Here is a 24386-nt window from a genome sequence, read left to right as displayed (position 1 = left end):
TGGGGCCTTCGGGAGCGGCCTTCTGGATGCGACCGCCTGGTTCGGGCCGGACGGTCCTCCGGGCGCCAGGCGCCGCTGCGGAGCCACAGGCGGGCAGTGCTAGGCCGTGCCGCGAGGGGCGGGGCGGTGAGTGTTTACATCCGGCCGGGCACAGACAACTCCTGAGATCGCTCGGCCGGGGGTCCAGCCTCTTTCGCCATGGACACTAGCGACCTGTTTGCCAGCTGCAGGAAGGGGGACGTGGGCCGTGTGCGGTGAGAACCTGCAGTGCAGGAGGCGGGCAGGCGTCCGCAGGGCTTGTCGGGCACGGTGTGCGGTCGGGCGCTGTGGGGCTCCAGAAGCTGACCGAGCCTAGGGAGATCGGTCTCCAGGACCCTTAACTCGGTGCAGGGAAACGACTCCCCTCCGTGGAGGTTCCAAAAGATGCAGGCGCTGCTGGTGCAGCTACTTACGAGCCTGGCACCGAGATCCTGGTCTCCGTGGGCAGGCAGAGAGGAGAAAGGGTCCTGGCCCTTACTCTTCTTTGATAGACTCTTTTCTCCCATGGCCCTTCCTTCCAAATCCCCTGGTCCTCATCAGCGGTGTCCAGACTGCAGCCCTCTCCGAAACCCTCCTTAAGTCTGTTCCCAACACCAGATGCCACCTCAGAGTTAATGAACCTTCCCTCAACTTGAGTGCAACTCAGAGAGCTCGGGTCTTACCTTGAAGCTTCCTTGGGCTGTGGTGTTCCAGAGATGGCTTCCTGGTTCATGACCTCTTCTCTTCAACATCTTACCAATTGTTATTTCCACTTCTTGCATAGATCTGTCCTGTTCTCCTCTCCCCAAGTCCTGCACCAGTTTTCTTTTGGTTTCCTTGCTGTCGTCTCCCCAGACTGAATTAGTGGCCCATTACCTTCTCCCAAATATTACAAGACCAGTTTCTCAGCCTTCTGAACCTAGGGCTTGATGTCTTGCCACTACCCAACTCACAGTTGCAGACCCATGCTGGCCTGTGTAGTTCCAGGCCTTGCCCTTCTCAGATGCATCCTTAGCCCAGAGAGAAATGGCCTCCTTCCCTTTCCTGGTCTCTTCTCTCTTATCTCAGAAGCAGTTCTGACCCAGGCTTTGAACTTCCTGCCCAGGTACCTGCTGGAGCAGCGAGACGTGGAGGTGAACGTGCGGGATAAGTGGGACAGCACCCCTTTGTGAGTGTGAGCGGTGGGGTAGTTGGGTGGGCAGGGTGGGCCTACTCTACTGACAGCTTCCCCCTTTCCTAGGTACTATGCCTGCCTCTGTGGGCATGAGGAGCTGGTGCGCTACCTGTTGGCTAATGGTGAGAGCCGGTCAGGGTCTGACTGTCTGTCAGCTCTGAGACCTTGCTACACATTTGTATGCACTCTTGATTTCTTGTTAACTCCCTAAAGTCAACAAATGGTACTCTCTAACACTCTGCCCACTCTCTCATGTCACCATTGACACCCAGGCTAATTCTGGGGCTGTCTCTTATGCTACACCACCATTGGTCTGCTAAACTGACCCTTGGACCTCCATGTTTGCAAGCAGGAGGCTCTTTCCACAGCCAAGCTGATGGGAGTGTAGAAAGGAGTGTTTGGGATAAAAGCACTTGGGCATGGTGGCTCACACCCGTAATTAAATTATTGAGCGAGAAGAAAGTCAAGATGGGGATTATCTTGAGTTTAAAGCTAGTCAAGGCTACATTGTGAGACCCAGTCTTTCCTCCTCTGGCCTTGCCTTCCTTGGCTCTCCCACCCACTGGCTCCCCATCAACACTTGCTCCTTAGTCCCCCACTAGACCAACCCATCTCCTACCTCAGGGTCTTCTCAGTTGCAATACCTCCTGCTTAGACTGGAGTTCCTTCTTAGTGTATCTCCCACTTCTTTTAAGTCCCTGCACTGGCCTTCACAGCCTCCCCATGTGGCAGCCAACGCCATAGTCATCTTTGGTTCTGTTTTGTAATAATGGCAGCTGTCACATAATAAAGTACTCATGTGCCCCACTAGTGTAGGTTCAGTTGAGGCAGTCATCAAGATGGCTGATTACAGGGCCAGCCATTCAGTCTGCTTTTAGCTGCATATAGTCCAATATTTGCATATGCATTCATGCATATGTCTGTGTCTAAGTGCACAGATTGTATGTATGCCCTTGGCCTTCCCAAGGACCGAAGGGTTGCCTGGGCCACCTTAGCAAGGAAGGGCCTCTAGGGCTTCTGGGCCCTACATGTTGGAGCTGGGGAGGAGGGGAGGCCAGAGATTTCCCTACACTAATTGTCTCCTTGACTCTGACTGATGAGTATTGCTTCGAAGGAGCACGCTGTGAGGCCAACACCTTTGATGGAGAACGGTGTCTCTATGGAGCGCTGAGCGACCCCATTCGCCGTGCACTGAGAGACTACAAACAGGTCACTGCATCCTGCAGGAGGCGGGATTACTATGACGATTTCTTGCAGCGGTGAGCAGGGGGCGGCACTTGCGGCGCATTCTCAGTGGGTTCACGTGGGTGGGTGTGCTGAGTGGTCTTGGTGTACCAGCACTTACCTGGGTGACGCAACCCTCCCTGGCTTTTCCCAGGCTTCTGGAACAGGGCATCCACAGCGATGTGGTCTTTGTGGTACACGGAAAGCCATTCCGGGCCCATCGCTGCATCCTCGGTGCTCGCAGTACCTACTTTGCCAACATGCTGGACACCAAGTGGAAGGGCAAGAGCGTCGTGGTTCTCAGGCACCCCCTGGTGCGTCCCTCTGCCTTGGGAGAGAGTGCCAGCTTCTGGGAGAGAAGTTAGTTCATGCTGGGTGGTAGCCTCTGACCTTTCCTTTCTATTCTGCCTGCAGATCAACCCGGTGGCCTTTGGGGCTCTACTGCAGTATCTGTACACAGGTGACTGACTAAGCCCCTGGGCTGGGACAGCAGCAAACCCAGTGTGGCCCAGAGTTGAGGAGGAGTATGCCCAGCATGACTTAACCTGTTGTTTGGAGAGAACAGGTCCCACCCACAAATTGAGCAGGTCTTAGGTCCTCCTGGATGAGGAAACCAAAGTATTGAGTAGGAATCATTCTCAGGTCCTGACTCGGTCCTCTAAATCCCCCCAGGCCGCTTGGACATCGGTGTGGAGCATGTAAGTGACTGTGAGCGCTTGGCTAAGCAGTGCCAGCTATGGGACCTGCTCGACGACCTGGAGGCTAAATGCGAGAAGGTGTCTGAATTTGGTGTGTACAAGGTCTCAGTCCAGGGTCTTAGGTTACAGCCTGCAGCTCTGGTCTGGCTCTCTAATTCCTTGCCGTCCTCTCCCGCAGTGGCTTCCAAGCCTGGCACATGTGTGAAGGTGCTGACTATTGAGCCCCCTCCAGCAGATCCCCGGTTACGGGCAGATATGGCACTGCTGGCCGACTGTGCCCTGCCACCTGAGCTGCGGGTACTGAAGGGCACGCCGGCCTAGTGGGCAGGAGGCTGTGAAGGGCAGAGCTGGGTTCCCCTCCTAGGCCAACCTAGAAGCTACTTCCCTTTCATGAACAGCTTTCTCTGTTTCCTATACCAGGGTGACCTTGGAGAGCTGCCCTTCCCATGTCCTGATGGCTTTAGCAGCTGCCCTGATATCTGCTTCCGTGTGGCTGACTCCAGCTTCCTCTGCCACAAGGTACCCGTCCTGCTCCTGTCCACACGACTCAAGTCCTGGCCTATCTTCCTGTGGGCAGATTCCAGCCTGGTACTTTCTGAACTGCCTTTCTTCAGGCTTTCTTCTGTGGGCGCAGTGACTACTTCCGGGCTCTTCTGGATGACCACTTTCGAGAGAGTGAGGAGCCTGTAGCCTCTGGAGACCCCCCAGTTGTCACCCTGCATGACATCTCCCCAGACATCTTCACCCATGTCCTGTACTACGTATATAGTGACCATACTGAGGTGAGGTGTGGCACCCAGTGGGAGGGGAGTGGTAAATTGAGCCCTGGGCTTTCTGACATAGGGTTGTCACAGTCATTGGGTCATTCCTGCCCTTAGCTGTCCCAGAGTTCCTGAGTCAGGCCTGTGGTGGCTGTAGACAGGGCCAAAGGTTCCCTCTGTTGGTATGTGTGCATGACAGTGCAAGGGTACTCTTCAGGAGAGAAGGGTGTTTTCCATTGGGTCTGAGGAGTGAGGTGACTTGCTGGGGTCCCAGGTGTCCCTTTGTCTGGCTTCTCCAGGGCATTCCCACAAATCTTCCCCCAGAAGGTAATGTTTTAAGACTGGGGGGGGGGGGCATATGGTGTAGACTTGGTAGCTCTGAGCCATGGCTGTGGCTCCCCCATCCTCTTTGTCCTCTACAAGTGAGATGGGGCCACAGGAATGTGAGTCCCTACACCATTCCCTGTTGACCCCAGTCCTGGCCGTCTGGTTCCCACCAGCCTGCCCCCTCTGTATTAGGTTCTGCCACCGGCCTTACTTCTGTCACTTCCCTTCTCATGGCCTGCCACTCACTCTATGGCCACTCACTCTGTGGTTGAGTCTGTCATCCTGAGTCATAAGCTCCCTCCTGAAGAAGCTTTGTAGCCCATGAGCATTTTTTTATAAAGACTTATTTTATTTATATGAGCACACTGTAGCTGTCTTCAGACACACCAGAAGAGGGCATCGGATCCCATTACAGATGGTTGTGAGCCACCACGTGGTTGCTGGGAATTGAACTCAGGACCTCTGGAAGAGCAGTTAGTGCTCTTAACCGCTGAGCCATCTCTCCAGCTCCTCCCACCCCCCAATGAGCATTCTTAATAGCTCAGAGTGAGTGGGGATTGGCCTCAGAACATGGTCTAACAGTAGATTGGTCTCTTGTGAGCTGTGTGTTCTTAGGAAAGTTACATACCTACTCTGAGTTTCAGTGTATCCCCCAGAAGATGGAGAATATATATGTTTTCTTGAGTCTTGTGCATGTGACCAAATGACCAAATGTCAGTTAGACAGCAGGGTGACAGCCTGAAATATGGTGGCATACACAGTCCCTCTACTTTTTTTTTCTCCCTCTACTCAGTCCCTGGGCCACCCAAGGTCAGGCTGAAGCTTCACCCTTGGTTTTAGCCAAGGCCTAGCTGTCCCCTCCTCAAAACTGTGTGCTCTTCCACAGTGGAAGGAGCCATCCCCAAGCTTGTGGGCCAGAATAGAAACCTCTAGCTCATGTTGCTTTCTTTCAAGTCTTTCAAGGCCAGCAGGAGTATCTACTCCACAGATGTGGGGACAGAGGTACAGAGGTGAAGGGTCTGACCTGGGATCCCACAGCTGGATGGGGAGAGCTCAGGTCTATGAGCGAGCTTTTCCTGGAAAGGCCTGTAACCCTAAGCACTGACCTGCCTGGAGCATGGGAACCCCTCCCCTGGTTTATTTCTGTCCTTGTACCCTCAAGGCCCCAGGCCAGGTTCCAGAGATGTGAGTCTTCTGTGTTTCCACCAAGGTTTCCTCCCCGGACCCTGGGAGCCCCTGATGATCACTGGTGTCCTGTTGTCCCCTTTTGTGCCACAGCTACCTCCTGAGTTGGCCTATGATGTGCTGAGTGTGGCTGACATGTACCTTCTACCTGGCCTGAAGCGGCTGTGTGGCCGCAGCCTGGCCCAGCTACTGGAGGAGGACAGTGTGGTGGGTGTTTGGCGCATAGCCAAGCTGTTCCGGCTGGCCCGGCTGGAGGACCAGTGTACCGAGTATATGGCCAAGGTCATCGAGAAGGTGGGCAGGGGTGTAGAGAGGGGAGCCTGTGAGGCTGGGGTGCAGCCCGTGCTGGGATGCAGCCTGTCCTGAGCCCGCTTTTCTACAGCTGGTGGAGCGAGAGGACTTCGTGGAGGCAGTGCGGGAAGAGGCAGCCGCTGTAGCGGCCCGGCAGGAGACAGACTCCATCCCACTTGTTGATGACATCCGTTTCCATGTGGCCAGCACAGTCCAGACCTACAGTGCCATCGAAGAGGCACAGCAGCAGCTGCGGGCACTCGAGAACCTGCTTGTGTCCATTGGCTTAGACTGCTGAGCCTTGCCTTCTGCGGCCAGGGCTGCCATGGTGACAGGCACGCACAGTGTGTGTGTGTGTGTGTGTGTGTGTGTGCAGCAACTGTTGTTCTTGCACGCTGGATGGCGGTACAGTGGGCAGAGGGGACTCACTGGGTTCCTGGGGACCTCACAGGATGTTCTCGGGATGAGCCTCCTCCTCCAGTGCACAAGGAAGCCCCAAGATTTGGGGCAGGCACCACTCAGGGAAAACTGGGGTACAGTAGGCTTTGAACTTAGTCCCATCTCCCCCAGCACCCTACCTGCTCCCTCCTGGCTCTTACCCAGCCCTGGCTTGCTTTGGCTATTTCCATGTACAGGGCTGGACAGGAAGTAGGGAGTGTGTGGCAATAAAGCTTGAATTCACTGTGGGGACCTGAGCCTGTGTTGGGGCACAGCTTTGGGGAGTGGAGCTGGTGAGGAGGGGAAGCTGGGGACTGTGGATAGGGGATTTGGGACCTAGAGGCTTGGAGAACAGGTTCTCTGAGCCAGTAGCCTGGACCCCTGCCACTTAACCACAACAGGTGTGACCCCAGGGCCTAACTACAGAGATGGAGACATTAGAGGAATATGGTATTCTCTGAATGCCCTCAGGCCTATGGACCACAACCCCCTACTCACATAGACTTTTGCTTTGTCCCCAGTCCTAGATAGTTGTCATCCCTTCAGTGCCATAAATCTCCCCACCTTTGTGTTTGTCATCTTCCAGAACTTTCTAGCTTATCTTTCTCTTCCTCACCAGTGCATTTCCATTTGTTTTGCTCTTGTGTGTTGGTCTTACTGGGGAAGATCTGAAGCTCCCAGCTAGGACAGGTTGCCTTCAGTCAGGGTTGCTAGCAGAGTGTGGCAAAGGTGGAACTTTGCCCTTGAGCCCACCACAAACAGAAGGGAAGACAAGATGTGAGGTAGGGTCTCACTGTCTCTGCTTTTGTACCTATCCCTACCTGTCTTGAGTTCCAAACTGGGGGACAAGCATTTAAGTGTGTGGCCATCTGAGAAGGCTTAGGGCCATAGCTGGTTTGTGTTGAGTCAGAGTGTTTGTGAAGCACATGCAGGAGCTACCTTGGGGGAGGTGCCAGCCAAGCCGGGGTGTGACAATGACTTGCATCTTTAGGCTTGTATTTTGAAACCACAGGGACAGGGAGGGTGGGGACACAAGCCACACACAGCCCATGATGTGTAGACTTCAACTTCAGAAGGTAAAGTTTTAAACTATTATGCATTTCTTCCCATGTGTGATTAATTGTTAAATCAAGTCCATCTTCTATATAGACATTAATTGAAGTCAGAAAGTTTCTGTCTCTCATCAGACATTAGTAACTTGAGCAAAGGAATTTTCAGTGCCCTGGAATCCATCTATATTCTCCACCAGGTTCATCGATGCAACAGCAGTCAGGTCAGTCTCTGAGGAGTCAGGCCATGGGTCAGAGTGGACATGAGTTCCCCAAACACTGAGCCTGTGCCCAGTTCCTCATCTTACCTGAGGCAGAAACCCTCCTGATACTGCAAGCAGGAAACACCAACCAGCCTTGTTACCAGTTAGGCAACGGTGTCCTTCCTGCTCTGCCCAAGTGGTTGTGAGCAGGTGAGATGTTATCTACTCATGGCTGTCCCAAGAGGCTGGCCTGGTAGAGAGGCTGTGGAGAGTTGAGGTCTGGTTGCTTCAGGCTGTAGAAATATGATTTAGGACTCCGGGTGACCAGGCTGGGCGTTCATCACCAGGGTTTCTTTTGAGACTGGGACTTGTATCTCAGAGTGACTTCCAAACTGGCTGTATAGCCTAGAACTTAGGATTCTCCTTCATCCACCTCAAGTGTTTAGGATCCAGAGGCACATAGCGCCCACCAGACTTGGAAATTTTAAAAGTATTTTAACACCTACCCAGTGTTTCTGGAAGAGGTAGGTCCCTCTCATCTGCCCCAGGGCAGTAGCTCCTGAAGGGGAGTGGGAACTTAGAACCACAGGCAGTGTTACAGCTCAGGCCAAGAGCCTGAGACCTGTAAACTCAACAGCACAGCATGCATTCCTGCTTACAGGCCCAGCAGGGACATTTGCACCAATGGCAGCCATACTCAGCCATACTCTGGCTGTCCTTTATTTGTGTGAAGAATTCCATTTGAGCCAATAAACACAGCTTCTTGGCAGCCACCAGGGGGCACACATCTGAGTACTAAGGAGGGTGACCAGGTTCCTGAAATCTATTTGCCATCTAGCCTGCTGAGCAGCAGTGGCCATGGAGGCCATGGTGCACTGTTAGTAGCCCTGGTCAAAGGATGGTCTCAGGTTTTTTTTTTTTTTTTTTTTTTTTTTTTTGGAGCTGGGGACCGAACCCAGGGCCTTGCGCTTGCTAGGCAAGAGCTCTACCACTGAGCTAAATCCCCAACCCCTATGGTCTCAGCTTTGATCCTGCTAGCCATGGTGTCTTTTGAGGGAACCAACCTGGTCCTATGGGACAAATACCCTTGCTCTAGAGTGCGACCCTTCCCTCAAGGCCAACTGCCTTCATCCGAGGGATTGGGTGTCGTGGGAGGCTATCTTGTCATGAGGGAGGGTTGGCCTAGCCTAGGTGGGTGTGGGGCATTCTGTCCTTTTGGGGTCTACAGTTCCTGGATTCAAAAGCCAATGTAGTTTTAGGGCAGCAACTGTCTGCGCCTCAGAATTTGCAGTGAGATGTGATTAGCTAAGCCTGGTTAGAGAGGTGAGCTGCTGCTGCCACAAAGTAGCACAGTCACAAATGAAGGCAGAGGTGCAAGGCTGTCACCCGACAGTTAACTTTGGGGACAAAATGAGTTGGAGCCTTTTAGCAAAAGCAGCTTCTAAGAAGCTTTTGGAAGATGTGAGGGGCCGGATCAGTATAGCTTCTATTTGGGGCTTTTAGAATGAAGAAAACGCCTTTTACTTGACAGTTTGTATTCTATATTTTACTTGTGTGTTGGGACCCAGGGCCTGCACTCCCCTCCTGAGCTGTACACTAGCTCTTTGGTTATGCACTGAACAGTTTTTTTTCTTTTTTTTTGGAGCTGGGGACCGAACCCAGGGCCTTGCGCTCACTAGGCAAGTGCTCTTACTGCTGAGCTAAATCCCCAACCCCACACTGAACAGTTTTAAGGTCTTATGCATTTGGGGGAGGTGGCTTTCTCTAGTCAGGCATAGGTGGGCCTCTGAACCAAGTTTACTGGCCATGTGGGTTGCGCCCTCTCTGCAGGGTTTGTGGATATACCTCTGGTCTTTTTTGGGTTCTTGAGGGGACATCTGTCCAGGTCTGGGAGACAAGGGTGAAGGTCCTCAGGCCTCAGTAGCTTTCCATGAGGCCTTGCTGTGGGGGCAGGAGGGCGTGTGGCTCTGCTGTAGCTGTAGTTGTAGCAAATCACTGCATTCTGGGGTTTCTAACCAGCCACAGGAGCCCACCATCCATGGGGCCCTGATGAGGCTTCACCAGTCATTTATCACGTGAACCCTGCCTCCCTGGGAAGTAAAACTCTAGAAGATGGGCAGTGAGCATCATAGGTTGACTGGCAGTCTCCTTCCCTCCGGTGATCAGGGGCTGTGTTTTCTTTTCTCCTGGACCCTGAGATTGCTGTCACATCTTGAGCAGCTTCTTCCCATCGGTCAGACACTGCCAGCAGGTGCCTGCCACACTGCTCTGTCCTTTGTTCTCCCTTTGCTGTCCTGTCTGCTCTGTAGGTCTGCATGCTGCAGGTTATCTGGCAACAGTCCGCCGTGTCCCACGTCTCAGTTCCTCTTATAGCCCACTGGGGTTCATTCCCCAGTGTCCCCAGCTGTGGCCATGCCACAGGCAAGGTGGTCCTAATGTAAAGAAGTACTGACTGCAATTCCTAATTTCTCTTCTGTTCTTTGAAAGGGGCCTGCCCAAAGACCATGTGCCTGGTCTTTCCCTCACTCCTGTGAAACATAGGTTCTGGAGAAGAAGATATACCTCCCCCTGAACCTTCTGTAAGGCTGGCTGGAACTTCAAAGGTTGTAGAGAAGCTGAGATATTATGGGGCAAGAGCCTAATTACAATTTATCACGGGCTATCTTCAGCCTCTTTAATAGCCATTCCCTGCCTACCTCTGTAACATCAGAGTGATTAAGAGGCAAAAGCCTTTGAAATGTTAACCTCGCTGGATGGTGACTTCCACCAACCGAAAAGACTAAGTGTGTCAACAGATAGCATCTGAGGTCTCCAGCAGACTTCCCCAATTCACTAACTTTTCTTATCAATTACTTCTTGCTGTGATAAAGCACCCTGACCGGGGCCTGAGTCCATCCATACTGACGTACTTCCTCCAGCCAGACCCCACGTCTTAACTTCCCCAAACAGCGCCTCCAGTCAAGGACCAGAGACTGCGGGACATTCCTTATCAAACCATTACAGGTTATTGAATTCCTGTTCCCAGGCCATGGGCGTTCATATTTAGCTCTGGAATAAATGATCTCTTATCCCCTCTTTCCTGGGCCCTGTGCCCTGGACACTCCCTCTTTCCGTCCTCTCTCCCTTGTTCACCTTGCTCATCCCATCCCATCCTCCTGCCATCTGTTCTCACACATCCTCACTCCCAGCATTCATTTGTGTATCACTTTTCCCTCTGCCCCTCCTCCTGTTCGATCACTTTTTCCCTCTGTAACCCCATGACATAGTATTCCTGGGGGTCCTCTGGACATGCCCTTCTCACCCTGTGACCCACTAAGGGACAGTGGGCTGCCCAGAGAACAAATGGTCAGTCTATCATATCCAATGGCAATGGGCAGTGAGAAAGCAGGAACAGGGGACAGGGGAGGCTGTCAGGGATCAAGGTTGCAGTTTGGAAACCACCCACAGTAGGGACTTTGGCCTTTAGTAAGCAGGGGGGCCCCCAAGAGACCTTTGCATAGGAGAGACTTCACTTCTGACTGGGCAGGGACCCCTGAGGGAGCTGGGGTTCCCTAGCTAATTTTGTCAGACAGGCACATGATGCATTTGTGTCCCTGTCCCTGCTCCAGAAGACCACTTTCCCCCTTTTGGTGTTAGTGATTCTTTAACCAGATACATATGCATCTCTAAATGAAGTCATGAATGAAGGCCACCAGCCCAGGTGCTGGCATTTGGTCATAGTAAAAGTGGGCCAGTCTGATTCTGGAGACACTCAGAAAGCAGAGCTGTTAGGGCAAGAGATTGTGGGGAGCAAGGGGAGGTGCCCAGGACGCCAGCAACAGACGCTGTGGATCACCCACAGTCAAGGGACTGTGGTCCCTTGAGTAAATGTGGTCATGCCGGCACCCCACATAACAGCAAGCTGTTAAGGCTGCCTGAGCATTTCGGGGGACTGTGCTCTAGCATGACATCCCCAAGAATGCATGGGAGAAGAGCAAATCCACGTGTCCAATTGGCAGTTGACTCTGGAAGGGCTGCTGAGTCCTTCCCAGGTGACTTCACTGCTTCAAGCACAGACTTGAAGTTCTCTTAGCAAGGGGGGGTTGACATACAGGACGAGAGGCCAGGCACACATGGGGGCTCTCCAAAAGCACGTGGTTTATTATGGTGAGCTGTAGTGCACATCGGTTTCTTTAGTAATTCTAAGCTGATACAGGTTCCCCACTAGGAGTACACATGGGGAGTGACTGGGCGCGCGGTGACAGTGACAAACCAGTGAGCCACTGTGATCCATAGAAAGTTACATTAGCAATCAGGAGAGAAAGGGAAGTGTGAGGTGGCCCAGAGGCAGGATGTGAGCAGAGCACCTCCACTGCTCTCATGGTGGTCCACAGGATACCCAGAAGCTGAGGGGGCCTTGGTGGAGGGAGGCTGTCCCCCTATCTCTAAGGAACTGGGACTTAGTGGTTGAGACGCTCCACTGCCTGCAGGTGGCACCTTTTCCTCAAAAGCTCATCAGGCACTAAGTCCATGGTTGTTGCAGAAGGTGCTCTGTTCTTTCAGGTACTCGGTTCTGGTTCCTCCCCTCCTTCACTCGGGGAGGACATCGGTGGTCCCTTGCTGGCCTCCACCTTCTTCAGGCCAGGCCTGTGTATCCCAGCATTTTTCCACACTCCAGTTCCTCTGCATCTTGGTGATGGGGGTGACCGTGAAGCTTGTCAGGCGTCCACCGGTGCCAAGGGCGGAGCCTGTACAAGGCTGGACTAGCCCTCTACTAGCCCTGTGCTGGTCCTGACTTTGTCATGCAGGGACATGACTCTTACAGGTTTCACAAGACAGTCTCAATCTCAGATAACCCCACTCCTGTGTTTTAGTGTTACTGATTCTTTAGCCAGATACAAATGCATCTCTAAATGACGTCATGCATGAAAACCGCCAACCCGGGTGCTGGCATTTGGTTTGGAAAAGTGGCATTGTCAGCATGTGCTTTTGGGATAAGCCTTGAGTGGCTCCTGGTAGGAGTCACAGATCTGAGCACAGTAGTCTGGAATGGGCTCCCTTTTTTTTTTTTTTTTAAACTTAATGAAGAGTAGTAATACCCCATGCCTGTCCACAGCTGTCCAGGGTTCCCTGAGCAGGAGGGAGTGCTGACTGCCTCTCTTTGCACACTCTGTCTTTATTTCCTAAACAGAAGGAGAGCTAAATGGCGCTCTGGACAGCTCCTGGACCCTTCCTTCCCTACATGCAGTGCTTGGGCCCTGCTGAGGGGCACAGTGACCTTATGACCTATAGTAAGTGGCCAGCCTCTGACTGCTATGCATGGTCAGGGCCACCAGAGGGGGCAGAGGGCCCTCCCAAGATCTAGAATAAATTCCACCAACTCCGGGATACCTGGATCCCACCTTCCTGGAGCCCCCCCCCCCTTCCAGCAGCCAGGCAGTTCTCCTTGGCAGCAGAGCCCCTCCCCAGGGTTCTATGTGCAGTGACATGATCCTGAGGTAACAGCAAGGCCCTCTGTAAAGATGAAAGTGCTCCAAGGGAGCAGTGAGCCCCAGTTATTGCTGGCGCTAAGTGAGGCCTGGCGTAGGCCTTTGGGCGGGCACCTGAGAGGACAGGGGCTCAGACTTCACTGCTTCAGGGTAGCCTCTATGAGGCCTGGCTGGGCCGTCCTGCTGCAGTCTGGAATGGGGTGCAGACAGCCGTGGTCCTTGTCTGCGGGGTCGACATTGAGTGCTCGATGCTGCCCTGGGCAGGCAGCCAGCACCATGGCTCCATGGGAGTCTCCTGCCACCAGAGGTAGCTGTGCTACTGGCAAAGCAACTCCTAGTGGCTCTGGACAGAGGGACTGCCCAGGGCCACAGTCCTCCACCCTGTGTCTTTTCTGCAAGGAGAGCCAGCTAGTCCTCAATTGGGGCCTGGGTCCTTGGCAGACTGGCCCTGTGTGTGGGCACCAGTTCTTCCAAAGCTGCTCAGGTTTCACCCACCCACCCATATAATCTTTAATTTAGAATATACCATATATATTAAACGATTATCTTCAAAGCCACCTTCCTCAGCATGGAGAACTCAGTGACCTGAGAAAAGGTGCCTCTCTAAATACATACAACATGCTGTGGGTAACCAGCAGGGTGGGAGGGGGAAGTTGCGTGGGGAAGAAGAGCTATTCAGGGCCACCTTCCCTTCCCCCAGCCTGGTTTCCATCTGAAAAGTCACTGACCAGGTCATAGGGTGGTTGCCCATTTTGAGGAAGTGCCCTGGAGGGGCACAGGAGCCTGCTAAGGAGCTAGCTCTGGGGATAGCTCGTCACATGCCAGCGGACAGCCAGTCAGAGAGGACTTGGGACAGGAGGAAAGAGACCTCTGATTATTGCAGGCTGGGATACGGGACTGCCAGAGAGTCCCTGAACCCCATAGGAGCTGGGAGAGGTGGGCAGATGCTGCTTTTTTTTTTTTTAAATTCAAGAGATATTTCCCCACAGTCTTTGTGTGGAAAATATACTCCCTCTTTCATAAAGTGCCTACCAATTAAGGTGATCAGTGGCCAGTAGCCATCTATACAACAAATTATCCTTTTTCCCCCAAAGTAAATTGCACTAGGGTACTAGGGTTTCTTCCAATTTGTGATTTTTTTTTGAGCCAGTCAGCACTGCCCTTCCTCTTCCTGACTCCCCTAGACCACGAGCTGGTTCCCTAGACAGCACATTCAGGGTAGACACCTAGCTCCTGCCACTGCTATCCTGTGAGACACCCACGTATTTATTTCATGGAGGACAGAGTTGGTCACTTCCGGAAGCTCCTTGTGGAGAACATGGTAGGCACCTTCATACATCTGCAATCAGGAGAGACAAGTCAGGAGGTTAGAACCAGTGTGTAGGACAGGCAGGGGACAGGAGTGCATGATGCCATACAAGCTCACTAGGCAGGTGTCCCCAATGTTCCCCCTACTTCGTTTTTAGATGGGATGTCGCCATGTTGTTTAGGCTGCTCTAAGCCATCCTCCTGCCTCAGGCTCCCTGGCAGCTGAGAAGGCAGGCATGTATCTCTGCTGTGCTCCAGTCAGCACCTTCTAGTCATGAATTACAATTTTGTAACAGTTGAATATTCCCCAATGTTCCCAGGGCTCTCCAGCTGGTGCAGCTTAGATTCCCCAGACCCTTCCTGCCAAGAAGCTCCATGGTCCATCTTCACATCCCTACCTTCCAACACACTCCCCTCAGTCCCCCACCCTCCACCCCAGCTCGCCCATAGCAAGGATCTCACTTGCCACACCCAGAGACACTAGATGGTTGGTTGTCTCTGGATGACTCTTGGGTGTCAGTGTCCAGAGGCAGACCAGTGGCCCTCAAACACACGGTGGCTCTGTCCTGTCCTGGTCAGACCCCTCCCTTGCAGGTGGCTCCTTTAGCCCCCAGCAGCCTTGTAACCACCGTCTACTATGCGGCTGACCAGAATGCCCCTGCATTCAGCCTTCCTACAGAACTCAGACCTACCCAGTTGCCAATTGCCTTAGGAGTTCTCTCCGATGTCTGCTGGAGACACCCATCTCAGAGGGGCACTGCTGTCCCCTTGCTTTTACAGGCCCAAAGCCTGGGTGTAGCCTTCAACTCTGTTTAGAGCAATCAACAGGTCCACTGCCCCTGGCTACTTACTCCTCAACATGTCTCTTTCATTTTGAAATATTCAACCAGGTTCCGAACATCCTAACTGCATCTGCGCCCAGCCTGTCTGTCCTCCTGTCTGTCCCTCCTCCCAGCTTTGGGAACCGTCATCTGACTGTTTACAGTGTAGGTTCAGGGCTTTAGTTCACACAGGCCCATTAAGACCATGGGCTCTATGAGCCTGGCCCAGTTTGCTTTTCAACACATTTCTCATCCTCCAGAAGCTTCTGCGTGGTGTGGGTATTTACTCCTTAGATGGGCACAGGTGCCTCCCATCTGAAGGAAACATGCTCGTTTCCTCTGAGCAGTGTTTCTCGTGGGTCCCTCCCCTGTGCCAGTCTTCTTCTTACCTCTGCTCCCTGTGCCAAGACCAAAGGCCCCCAACTTACCCTTCCCTTGGTCCGGAATGTTCTACCATGGCTAGTCTTCCTAACAGTTCTTGCCTGTCCGTTCATAGGAGGGAAGTGTCCTCGAATCCTTCTGTCCTACAGCCCCTGTCCAAGCCCTATCCACAAACATTCTGAGCATCCATTTTCCCTTTGCTTACCCACTGGGGTGCGGGCTGCAGGTGAGGGAGAGCCTTTGTCAGCCTGTCCTCTGAACACCCAAATAAACAGGAGTTGCAGAAGTGATGGGTAACTGCTGAATGGGGCAGAGCTCCACCCCTGAGCAGCACCCTAGACGAACCCTTGACAGTTTTCAGAGTCTCTGCCAGGGTGGTGCGGGGTTTGGAGAAACTGCGGGCTTAAGTCCAAGGTCCTCAGTTCAAATTCTCACTCTACCACTTTTGAAGAGTCACCTAGCTGTCTTTATAACACAGTGAGGTTATACACCAGGTCATGTGGCACCCACACACTTGTCCAGGTTAGAAGTCTAGCAATGTGGGCAAGTAGATAGGTATGCTCCATTTTGGGGGTTACATATTGTCTGACTGGTGCCCAGCAGGGCCTCACTTCCTCAATTGGGGTGTTCAGTGGGACAAATGACATACACATCTATCTGGACCCAAACAGCAGCTGTCCGGAAAGCCGCTGGGTGATATTCTGACTGTTCCTTGTATCAAACACGTCACACCATCCAATTGTAGCCTGTCTTCAGGGGGTGATAACCACAGGGCCCACCCCAGCAGTTGCCCCTGCAGACCAGACTCATCCAAGTACCCCAGAACCTGCGCTATGGGCTTGTTTTTCTTGTCCACATCATCAGATTATTCTCCTCCTTTGTTGAGGTTCACTCTGGTGAAGCAATGAACTGGGGAACCACATGCTGTCACGAAGTTCATTTGCCTCTGATCCCTCAACAACCCTTCCCAGCCAGGCTGGTCTGACCCCGCCCCCTCCTCCGCCCCGCCCCGCCCCGCCCCGTCCCGTCCCGTCCCGTCCCGTCCTAAACTGCCTGGCTTCCTGTCCCTCACCTTGAGTGTTTTGTCCTGACTCGGGGATGATTCCATGAGCAGGTAGGCACCTTTGCTGTCGCAAAGCCGGTCAGCAGAACCCTGCAGCAGCAGGAACGGCAGTGTCAGCCTGGGCATTGCTCGCTCCACCCTCGAGACAGCGTTCAGCAGCTGGATGCCAAAGCATACCTTCACCCCTGCGTGGCAGATGAGTGGGTCGGAGTTGTACAGGTCAACCTGAGAGGAGGAGATTCTGTCAGCTTGTGGGCTCCTAAGAGGGGGGTCTTCTGCCTGTGTATCGGTTGTGGAGGTGCTCAGGTACCTGATGTAGCTTGATAGAATAGAAGCCCCACACCCTTCCCTGTGCTTCAGTCGTCCCTAGATGCTAGTCAGACCTAAGGCCAGGTCAGCGCAATAGGAATGCTGGGCATTGCAGACCAGCTAAGAAATGGCTGCTTCGATTCTCCCACGTGGAGCCCAAGGATGTGGAGGGCTGGCTGTCTACATAAAGGCCTGTAGGAAGTGTCTAATACTGAGCTGGATTTTACAAATATGAGTAGCAAAAGAGCCACGTGTGGTGGCACATGCGTATAACCTGTGGGAGGTGAAAGCAGAGAAGCTCGAGTTCAAGGTCATTTTGACCTTGCTTCAAAAATTCTAACTAAAACAAGATATAGGAACTCCATGTTACCCACCTCGGGTTATTTGGTTCCAGAGCAGCTCTGAGGGTGCTGAGATGTTACACCCCGTTTCCTTCTCTTCCTCCTCCCATCCCCAGCTCCATCTGTCTATGTGGGGTGACAGAGTGATGGATGGACATACAGAGAGAAGCCTGGACAGCATGGGCCAGAGCAGGATGACTTCCTCCTCTACAAGTCTCTTAGGCTCCTAAGAGGTGGGAAGCCGTGGTACCCTTGGCTTACTTTTCTCTTTGCAGATAGACTTGGAGCAGGTTTGGGACAACCAGATGGTGGAACCAAGGTGAGGGGGACCAAGGGAGGGCTCCTGGGCCTGATACAGCAGAGGTCTCTGAGCTGGGACCTACGTCCACTCACTTCTGCCACCCCATTCCTCACAGGCCTGGCCAGAGGGACAGGCTGCCCTGCATTCACCCTGACATCCTGGATTCCTCCCCATGCCGGGCAGGGACTGAGCCCCGTCAAGCTGGCCTTGTGTGATCAGCTGCATGGGGACAGACACTTCTTGCAGCCTAGCTGGCGAGAGCCCTACAGAGCCAGGCCATCTGTTTGGCAGGCTAAGAGAGGACTTGCGTCTGACGGAGCAGCGTACGGGCAGTGTGGGAAGAGCTGGCCGTGAACCCAGACCACCATAGGTTTTTGTTTTTTTCAGGGTCTCCAGGAAGCCCTACTTGGAGGAGAGTTAAGGGACCATTGGAAGAGCCCTAGGCTTGGGGTTAGTCAAGTCTCGATAGCAATAGTAAGAGGGACAGCAACAGTGACACCCATCAGAAACACACCGTGTGCATAACCTGGTGACAGAGATACCATTCAGGACCCCACTGTATAGCAGAACAACAGCCGCCATCTGCACTCCTGCTACTGGGTGCAGTGCCCCACGAGGAAGCAAGGCTCCTACTACCCATATGATACAGTAGAGAAACTGAGACACCGAGAAGTCTAGTGGCCCAGTTGCATTAGTACCACAACTCCTCTTCTCCTCATAGAGCCCTTAGTATTAGGCAGGGTATGGAACCTTCCAGATAAAGGGTACCCATTTCAGCTTCTCTCGCAACTAGGTGTGGTCATGTGACTTAACCCTGGCCAATAAGAAGCTGGCAAAGGAGCTGGCCATGAGCTTTAGGTCACGGAATGTGAGGAACTGAAGCAAGGCTCCTTGCCCAGGGCCCCTACAAGCGCTCAGCAATGACTCTGGGAAGGCATGGGGCAGAGGAGGAAACCAGCTTCTGCCCACCATACTGCTGCCAATGGATCTGTTCACACTGCATCTGTGCTAGTCTCCTCCAGGCTCTGGGGATGATAGCCTTCTGGGCTTCAGCCCACCTGCTGTACTAAGTCTGCTATTCATATCCTTCCAGAGGCTTCATCCTGCTCCACTAAAATGTCCCAATATGCTAGGTCCAGGAGGAGGCGTCCACTCCAGGGGTTAATTGCTTCGTGGGCCCAGCCACTTCCTGCTCTTGGCTTCCTTTCTGTTTCCTGGTCATGCAGACTGTGTTTACACAAGGATACTTTCTGGGGAAGGAGCCCCAGTGTCAGTGTCAAGGAAAGGCAGATCACAGATAGAACTGTAGCTAGGACAGGAGGTAGGAGGTACAGAGGAAATGAAGTCAGAGAGGGACCAGGAGACGTGTGCCCCGTGGGACACTGAGGGAGGCCCTGAATCCTTTGGTCTGCTCACTGTGGGCTTTTCTCTCTTTTTGTGGAAGTCAGGGCTGCAGGCAGATCTAGAAAGAGCTGCACTGAGTCAGCATGGCTAGCATTTTGGAAATATTTCTGGTTGTCAGGGCTAAGGATAGGGTTGAGCATGGGAAGAAGTGATTGCAACTATATAAGGTCACACCTGGCTACTTATCTTCCCTTCCTCCTGTGAGAATTAGGGTGACAGGCACGTGAAATGCCCTTCCCGCCCCCAACTTCTGTGTGCGTTGACAGCTACATTTTTGTTCCTAATGTGTTAACTGTCAGGTGCCTTTGGCCCAAAGATGAACCTAGGCTCAAATTCTGACTTTACTAACTGTACTATTACGTGAGTGGTTTGCTTTCTTTTAACCCAAGCTTCCAGAAGTTCAAACAAGAACTGACTCAAGGTTACAAGGAGACAGAAGGAGCTATGGTGTCCCAGAAGGTGTGGAAATAAGAATATAGCGGGGTTGGGGATTTAGCTCAGTGGTATAGTGCTTGCCTAGCAAGCGCAAGGCCCTGGGTTTCGGTCCCCAGCTCCAAAAAAAAAAAAAAAAAAAAAAAAAAAAAAAAAAGAAAAGAAAAGAAAAAAGCTTCAGGAAGCTCCTCGGATAACAAGATTCAGGGGCGGCCATTGTAAAGTTGGCAGGCGGTAGGTGGACTGGAGGTCTGTACCACAGCAAACCCAAGCAAGTATCTGTTGTCATTTAAAGAGGGAGCCACCTGATTCCCCAGATCCCACCTTCCTTCTGGCCTTCCCACTGTGCTGTCCCCTGGGACCTGGCTGCAAAGTCCTTCACTTCAGTCCTCCATTGTCCTTTTAAGGCTATTTTTTTCTAGCCATCAGGCTCCATGGGAAATGTGTCATCTAAAGATGAGCTTGGAGACTCCCGCTGCGCGGGCTGGGTGGCACCTCTCCTCGCCATCTCCCTGGGGTGGGTGGAGTGGCTATTTTTAATGTTCAGAACAGGTTCGAAGGCAGCAGGGAGGCAGAGCCTCTACTGAGGACTGGGATGGCTCTAGCACCCACCTGGAGGCTGAGATCCCTGTGCTGCCCAGCACCTCCAGTCCTATGTCCCTTGCAGGGAGACATCTTAAGTCCAGGTGGCCCAAAGGACACAGGTGGCAGATGGGTGCTGTGGGGGCTATAAGCTGTCCTTTAGCTGTCCCTCCATTCTCCAGAATACCTCAGAAGTGATTTGCTGTTTTTTTTTTTTTTTAAGAGAGGGGCTGGAATAACTGCATTCTCCTTCCCTTCTCTTTGCCTTTTGTGTAGGAAGGAGGACAACCTGGCCGTTTGGTGCAGATTTAGAAGGCAAGTTCCTCTTTGCCCCTCTCTTTGATTGGGCTCACCAGCCAGCCAGCATCCACCCAGGCTGGACCCAGTATTTGAGATGCAGGTCAAGGAGTCCCTGTCTCCCATGGAACTCCTTTCATAGAGCAGTCAGTACCACAGAACAAAGGTGTGGGCTGTATGGCCCAGCAGAGCAAATGGAACAAGTTTTGAGATTTATGTAGAAGCTGGAAAGAGTCACTGATCTAGGCACAGGCTTGCTGAGCAAATGAACTCATCTTCCTGCTCTGCTCCGGACGTGCTCTGCGACACCAACTCTCTCTGAGCCTCAGTGTCCACACTGGGTCAGTGAGGTGGACCTTACCTAGACCCAAACCCGACTTCTACTGGCTGGCTTTGGCCTTTCTGAGTCTTTGTCCAACCTTTCAGAAAGACTAAGAGCCACATAACAGCCTCCCTCCCCCATCCCAGCCCCCAGCCCCTCAACAGTCAAATTTGGTTCCAGACCAAGAGCTTGAAACTACTGGTTTCAGAATAAAGCCATACTAAAAGTTTTAGGGACGATGGACAGCTCCCTGGGTCTGAGGCCCTCAGGCTTCCAGGAGATCTGTCCGCCTCCCATTTATTTCCTCCCACCCCCACCCACCCCCAACTTGATGTTTTTCCCCCTTGAGCTGGGATAGGACTAGGGCTTCCTGCAAGCAGATGAGCTCTCCAAATCCAGCTACTCCTCAGCTTCCTCCCTGTCTCTTACACGGCTGGCCCACAGGCCCACACGTGCTCTTGGGTGGAACCTGACCCTGAGACCAGGGTCCTGACTGCCGGAAAGCAGGTTAGACCACTGGGTTGCCAAGAGTCCCACCTAGGGGCAGATGAACGGGGTCTTTGGGAGCCTGTGATTCACTGTTTTCAGGCTTCCAAAGCAGGAAAGGAAACTGAGGCAGAAGAGTAGCAAACCAATTTGCTTAATTGTCAGGGTAATTCTGGTATCTTCCACATGTCCGGGGTTGCTCCTTCAACCTTCTCGGAGTTGCAGGCTCACCCACCAGTGAGGCTAGCCAAGCAGCGGGAACCTTAGGCCTTAGGCAGGTGTTCTCACCGTGGGGATCATTTGCATATCTGTAACAGGGTCTGTCTTTCCTGACACGATAATCCAGGGACCTGCCTTCCCTTTTCTCGGCCCAGTCTAAGCCCTACCCACTTTTTTGGACAGATCCTCCAGGCTTTTCACACCTGACAATCAAGGTCAGCCTGGGACAGCTAAGGGAGTGCCACTGCCTTTACATTGCCCAGCTCAAGGGGCAATGCAGTTCCTGGCTTCTCGGGTAATGAGGATCCAGGCTTCTGTGCCTGTGCTCAGGGACAGCCAAGCAGAGATACTGGTCAGAGAGAGAGAGAGAGAGAGAGAGAGAGAGAGAGAGCAGGTTCTTACAGAGATTTTGATTCGTGATCCAACTGTGCCTGAAGCCTTTGGTTCCTGTTACTAATAAATGCCTTCTTGTGCTTAAATCCCTTTATTTTTTTATTCTTATGTGTACATCGTGTGTGTGTGTGTGTGTGTGTGTGTGTGTGTGTGTGTGTGTGTGTGTGCGCGCGCGCGCGCACGTGTGGAGGCTAAAAGAGGGTGTTAGATCCCTCAGAGTTGGAATTATAGGTAGTTGTGAGCCACCGATGTGGAGTCCTAGGAGCCTAACTGGGGTCTTCTACAAGAGCAGGAAGCTCTTGCAATTGCTGAGCTATCCTTCGGAACCTCTTGACTCGGGTTTCTGTCCCATGCAACCGAGAGAGACTTGACTAACCACACAGCATGACCTCCATCAAGTTCATGGTTGGAGTGGAGCTCAGACTTCTGACCTTCCCCTAACCCTTAAGGCAAGGACAAAACTTTCCACTGCCCTGTGTCCCCATCACCTGACCACTCAGAAAGGGCAGAACAGAGTTCAGGAAGAGAGAGCTAAGATCTCATGGGTCCAGCCTTCACCTGCTTACCGTCCCCAAACTCCCCCTGTCCATCCATACTCACCTCCGACTTGTTCCGAGACAGCACGCTGGAGTCGATGCGCCCCAAGGATATGTTTGGCAGGACAAAATTGAGCAGTTTGGCAGCAAGGACCTGGCAGAGAGGCAAAATGAGATGCATGAGTTCAAGCCATCCATGATGGGAGGGTTAGAGTAGGAGCCGACACCCAAGCTGAGCACAGAGGCTTTGGTACTCAGGACTCTGGGATCCTGCTCGACGCAGGGCCTGGGTGTAGGGCCGTTCTCCTGATGGTGCAACCTGGATTCTGCGCAGATACAACCACAATCAGATGTGACTGTGGATTACTTAAGAGCCACGGATGAAGCCACGTCCCTTCCCCAAGACACCGAGATGGCACAGCAGAGTCAGAATCATTGGATCAGCTGCCAGAGAGCAAGGAAACAGGGCAGCTTGGATCAGAGAGGATCGCTTGCATGTTGAGTTCTGCCGCATAGGTAAGAAACCATCACCAGCCTGAATAGGAAGAAGTCCTGTGATAGAGGGAAGAGCTCTGTGAGTGAGGAACACGGGCTGGGACCTGGATACACAGCTCTGCTGGCACAACCGCCAATGGGGGAGGGGCGCTACCACCCCCTCCCAACAGGCCACAGGGAAGGTTAGTAATACGGTGGAGGGAAACCTGGCAAACTGTCCGTGACTACTGAATGCGAATCTCACTTGGGTCTCAGCCCAGCCCCCCATGTGGATCTCAGATATTCCTAGGAAGGCAGAAGACCCAATCTCACACGTCTGCCTTCTGAGAGAGGCTGTTTAATTTCACGTCTGCAAGTGAGTGCAGACACTTGGGGCGAAAGAAGCTATTTCAAAAGTGAGCTGTGAAATGCTGGAATTAGAACCATGGGAGCCGGCGAGGGGTGAGTTCTGAGGAAGTGTGGAGGGCACTTTGGCACAAACATGGGTCCCTGGATGGTGGGCAAATTGCTCGTGGCACAGGGTCCCCGGTGCTGCTGGGTCTCAGTGCTAGATGGGCTGTATGCTGGGTGGCCCTGCCTCTTGGTGTTTAATAGAGCCTGTGAGTAGGGCTTACTTCTCCTCTAGCCTTGGGAAACATTTTTATTGGGGCCTTGGGATACTGGGACAATGGAAGCTTGGCCTCCCTGTGGTCAGTAGGGCTGGGTTAAGACACATCTGTCCTTTTTGTCATGTGTCCCTCCCTGCCTATGCTCATCTCTCTCCATGTTGGTATCTGAGAGCTCTAGTTCTTCCTTCTGGCCACAGAAGCCACTGCCATTCTCAGCCAGGCCTCCCCTGGGATCCTGTAGCCAACCTGTCTCCTCTGGTCTCATAGTCAGCCACCAAGGACCAGCCAGAGTAGGGCCTGCTTTGCCCCTAAAGGACATTGTGTTGGAATGTACTCTGAGCACCTCATTATCATTTTGCTTGTCCCCGGAGGGCACAGTCGACGACAACTAGCTCGGAGAACATCTTTGTCTATTGCACTCTGGATGCACCCTGGCATCCAGGCAAATGAAGCTCGCTGGTGTTAGCTGCTGTGCTACTGCTACTGTGTCTGAGTGCCAGAGCCCTGGGCTCCAATGCTGCGGTCCATCCCAGAGGATTCCATCTGATCACCCCCCCCCCCCGGGGGGGTGCTAACAGCTTGCACTCCGTGAGGCCACCTGGGTTGGATGAGTTGTATGTGTGCGTGGGGGTGGGGGAGAGCTGGGTTTTACGCAGCAGTTCAGCACACACGCAGAGAGGGAAGGGCTTGGGATCTGGGCATGCTGACAAACACTTGGAAGATGTATCTGTAAAAACCAAGATGTGTGGGGGTGGGGTGGGGTGGGCTTCTTGGGAGCCCATGTTCTGGAGTTGGGAGCTTGCGCTTTCAAAGGTTACAAAAATCTAAGAATGAAGTAAAAACAGCCAGTTAAGTGCAAGGAAGCTGTGGACTGCAGCCCTGTGGCCATCACTGGATTCAAACTACAGCACTGGGGTTGCCCAGGCCCATTGACTCCTTGAACACTGAGGAGATCTCCACACGATCATGCTACGGGGAAATCTTCAGTAACATGAAGTTTCATGGAACTGACTTCTGGAGACTCCACTGATCTGCCCCAGCTCCCTGAATCCATGTGAGGGCTGATAGTTGGCCCACTCTATCCCTGACAATCCCAGAGGCCAAGGCCCCAGGCAACAGGACAGGCGTGTTTCTGTCACTGTCCCCTTTTGCCAGATCCAGCTGACTTTCTGCTCATCCTCAATGTCACGGCCACAGGCTCAGGAACAGCTGTCTGGCTAGCCACTGCAAAAGCCTTCCTGCAGAATGGATC

At 52.9% G+C, this 24386-nt stretch overlaps 2 protein-coding genes across 6 annotated transcripts in view; one reads left to right on the top strand and one right to left on the bottom strand.

Moving 5' to 3' along the window:
* Nucleotides 1-26: 26 nt before the first annotated feature.
* On the top strand, nucleotides 27-6364 carry Abtb1 (ankyrin repeat and BTB domain containing 1). Of its 3 annotated transcripts, none has more exons than NM_001005902.1 (12): nucleotides 133-254; nucleotides 1124-1186; nucleotides 1259-1314; nucleotides 2307-2451; nucleotides 2571-2730; nucleotides 2831-2876; nucleotides 3089-3205; nucleotides 3293-3411; nucleotides 3535-3633; nucleotides 3729-3896; nucleotides 5481-5681; nucleotides 5770-6360. In NM_001005902.1, exons 1-12 carry the CDS (start codon nucleotides 199-201, stop codon nucleotides 5974-5976), a joined length of 1437 nt encoding a protein of 478 aa, NP_001005902.1. In that variant the 5' UTR covers nucleotides 133-198; the 3' UTR covers nucleotides 5977-6360. The 3 variants fall into 3 exon arrangements, with proteins under 3 accessions (XP_038963296.1, NP_001005902.1, XP_063141887.1); XM_063285817.1 differs by having other exon boundaries at nucleotides 142-254; nucleotides 1087-1186; nucleotides 5770-6364; XM_039107368.2 differs by lacking the exon at nucleotides 1124-1186 and having other exon boundaries at nucleotides 27-254; nucleotides 5770-6364.
* A 5117-nt stretch (nucleotides 6365-11481) lies between these two features.
* The window catches only part of Mgll (monoglyceride lipase), a 102005-nt gene continuing 89100 nt past the window's right edge, over nucleotides 11482-24386 (bottom strand). For all 3 annotated transcript variants that reach the window (NM_001398597.1, NM_138502.3, XM_063285679.1), the window contains 3 exons: nucleotides 22096-22185; nucleotides 16419-16634; nucleotides 11482-14175 (listed from right to left, as the gene is read on the bottom strand). In NM_001398597.1, coding sequence (NP_001385526.1) covers nucleotides 14050-14175; nucleotides 16419-16634; nucleotides 22096-22185 — 432 coding nt within the window. In that variant the 3' untranslated portion in view covers nucleotides 11482-14049. The remainder of the gene's footprint in view (nucleotides 14176-16418; nucleotides 16635-22095; nucleotides 22186-24386) is intronic.

This window comes from Rattus norvegicus, chromosome 4 (genome assembly GCF_036323735.1).
Source record: "Rattus norvegicus strain BN/NHsdMcwi chromosome 4, GRCr8, whole genome shotgun sequence".
In the NCBI taxonomy this organism is placed as follows: Eukaryota; Metazoa; Chordata; class Mammalia; order Rodentia; family Muridae; genus Rattus; species Rattus norvegicus.
Note: the sequence above shows the minus strand (reverse complement) of the source record. Positions and strands in the feature narration are given on the sequence as shown.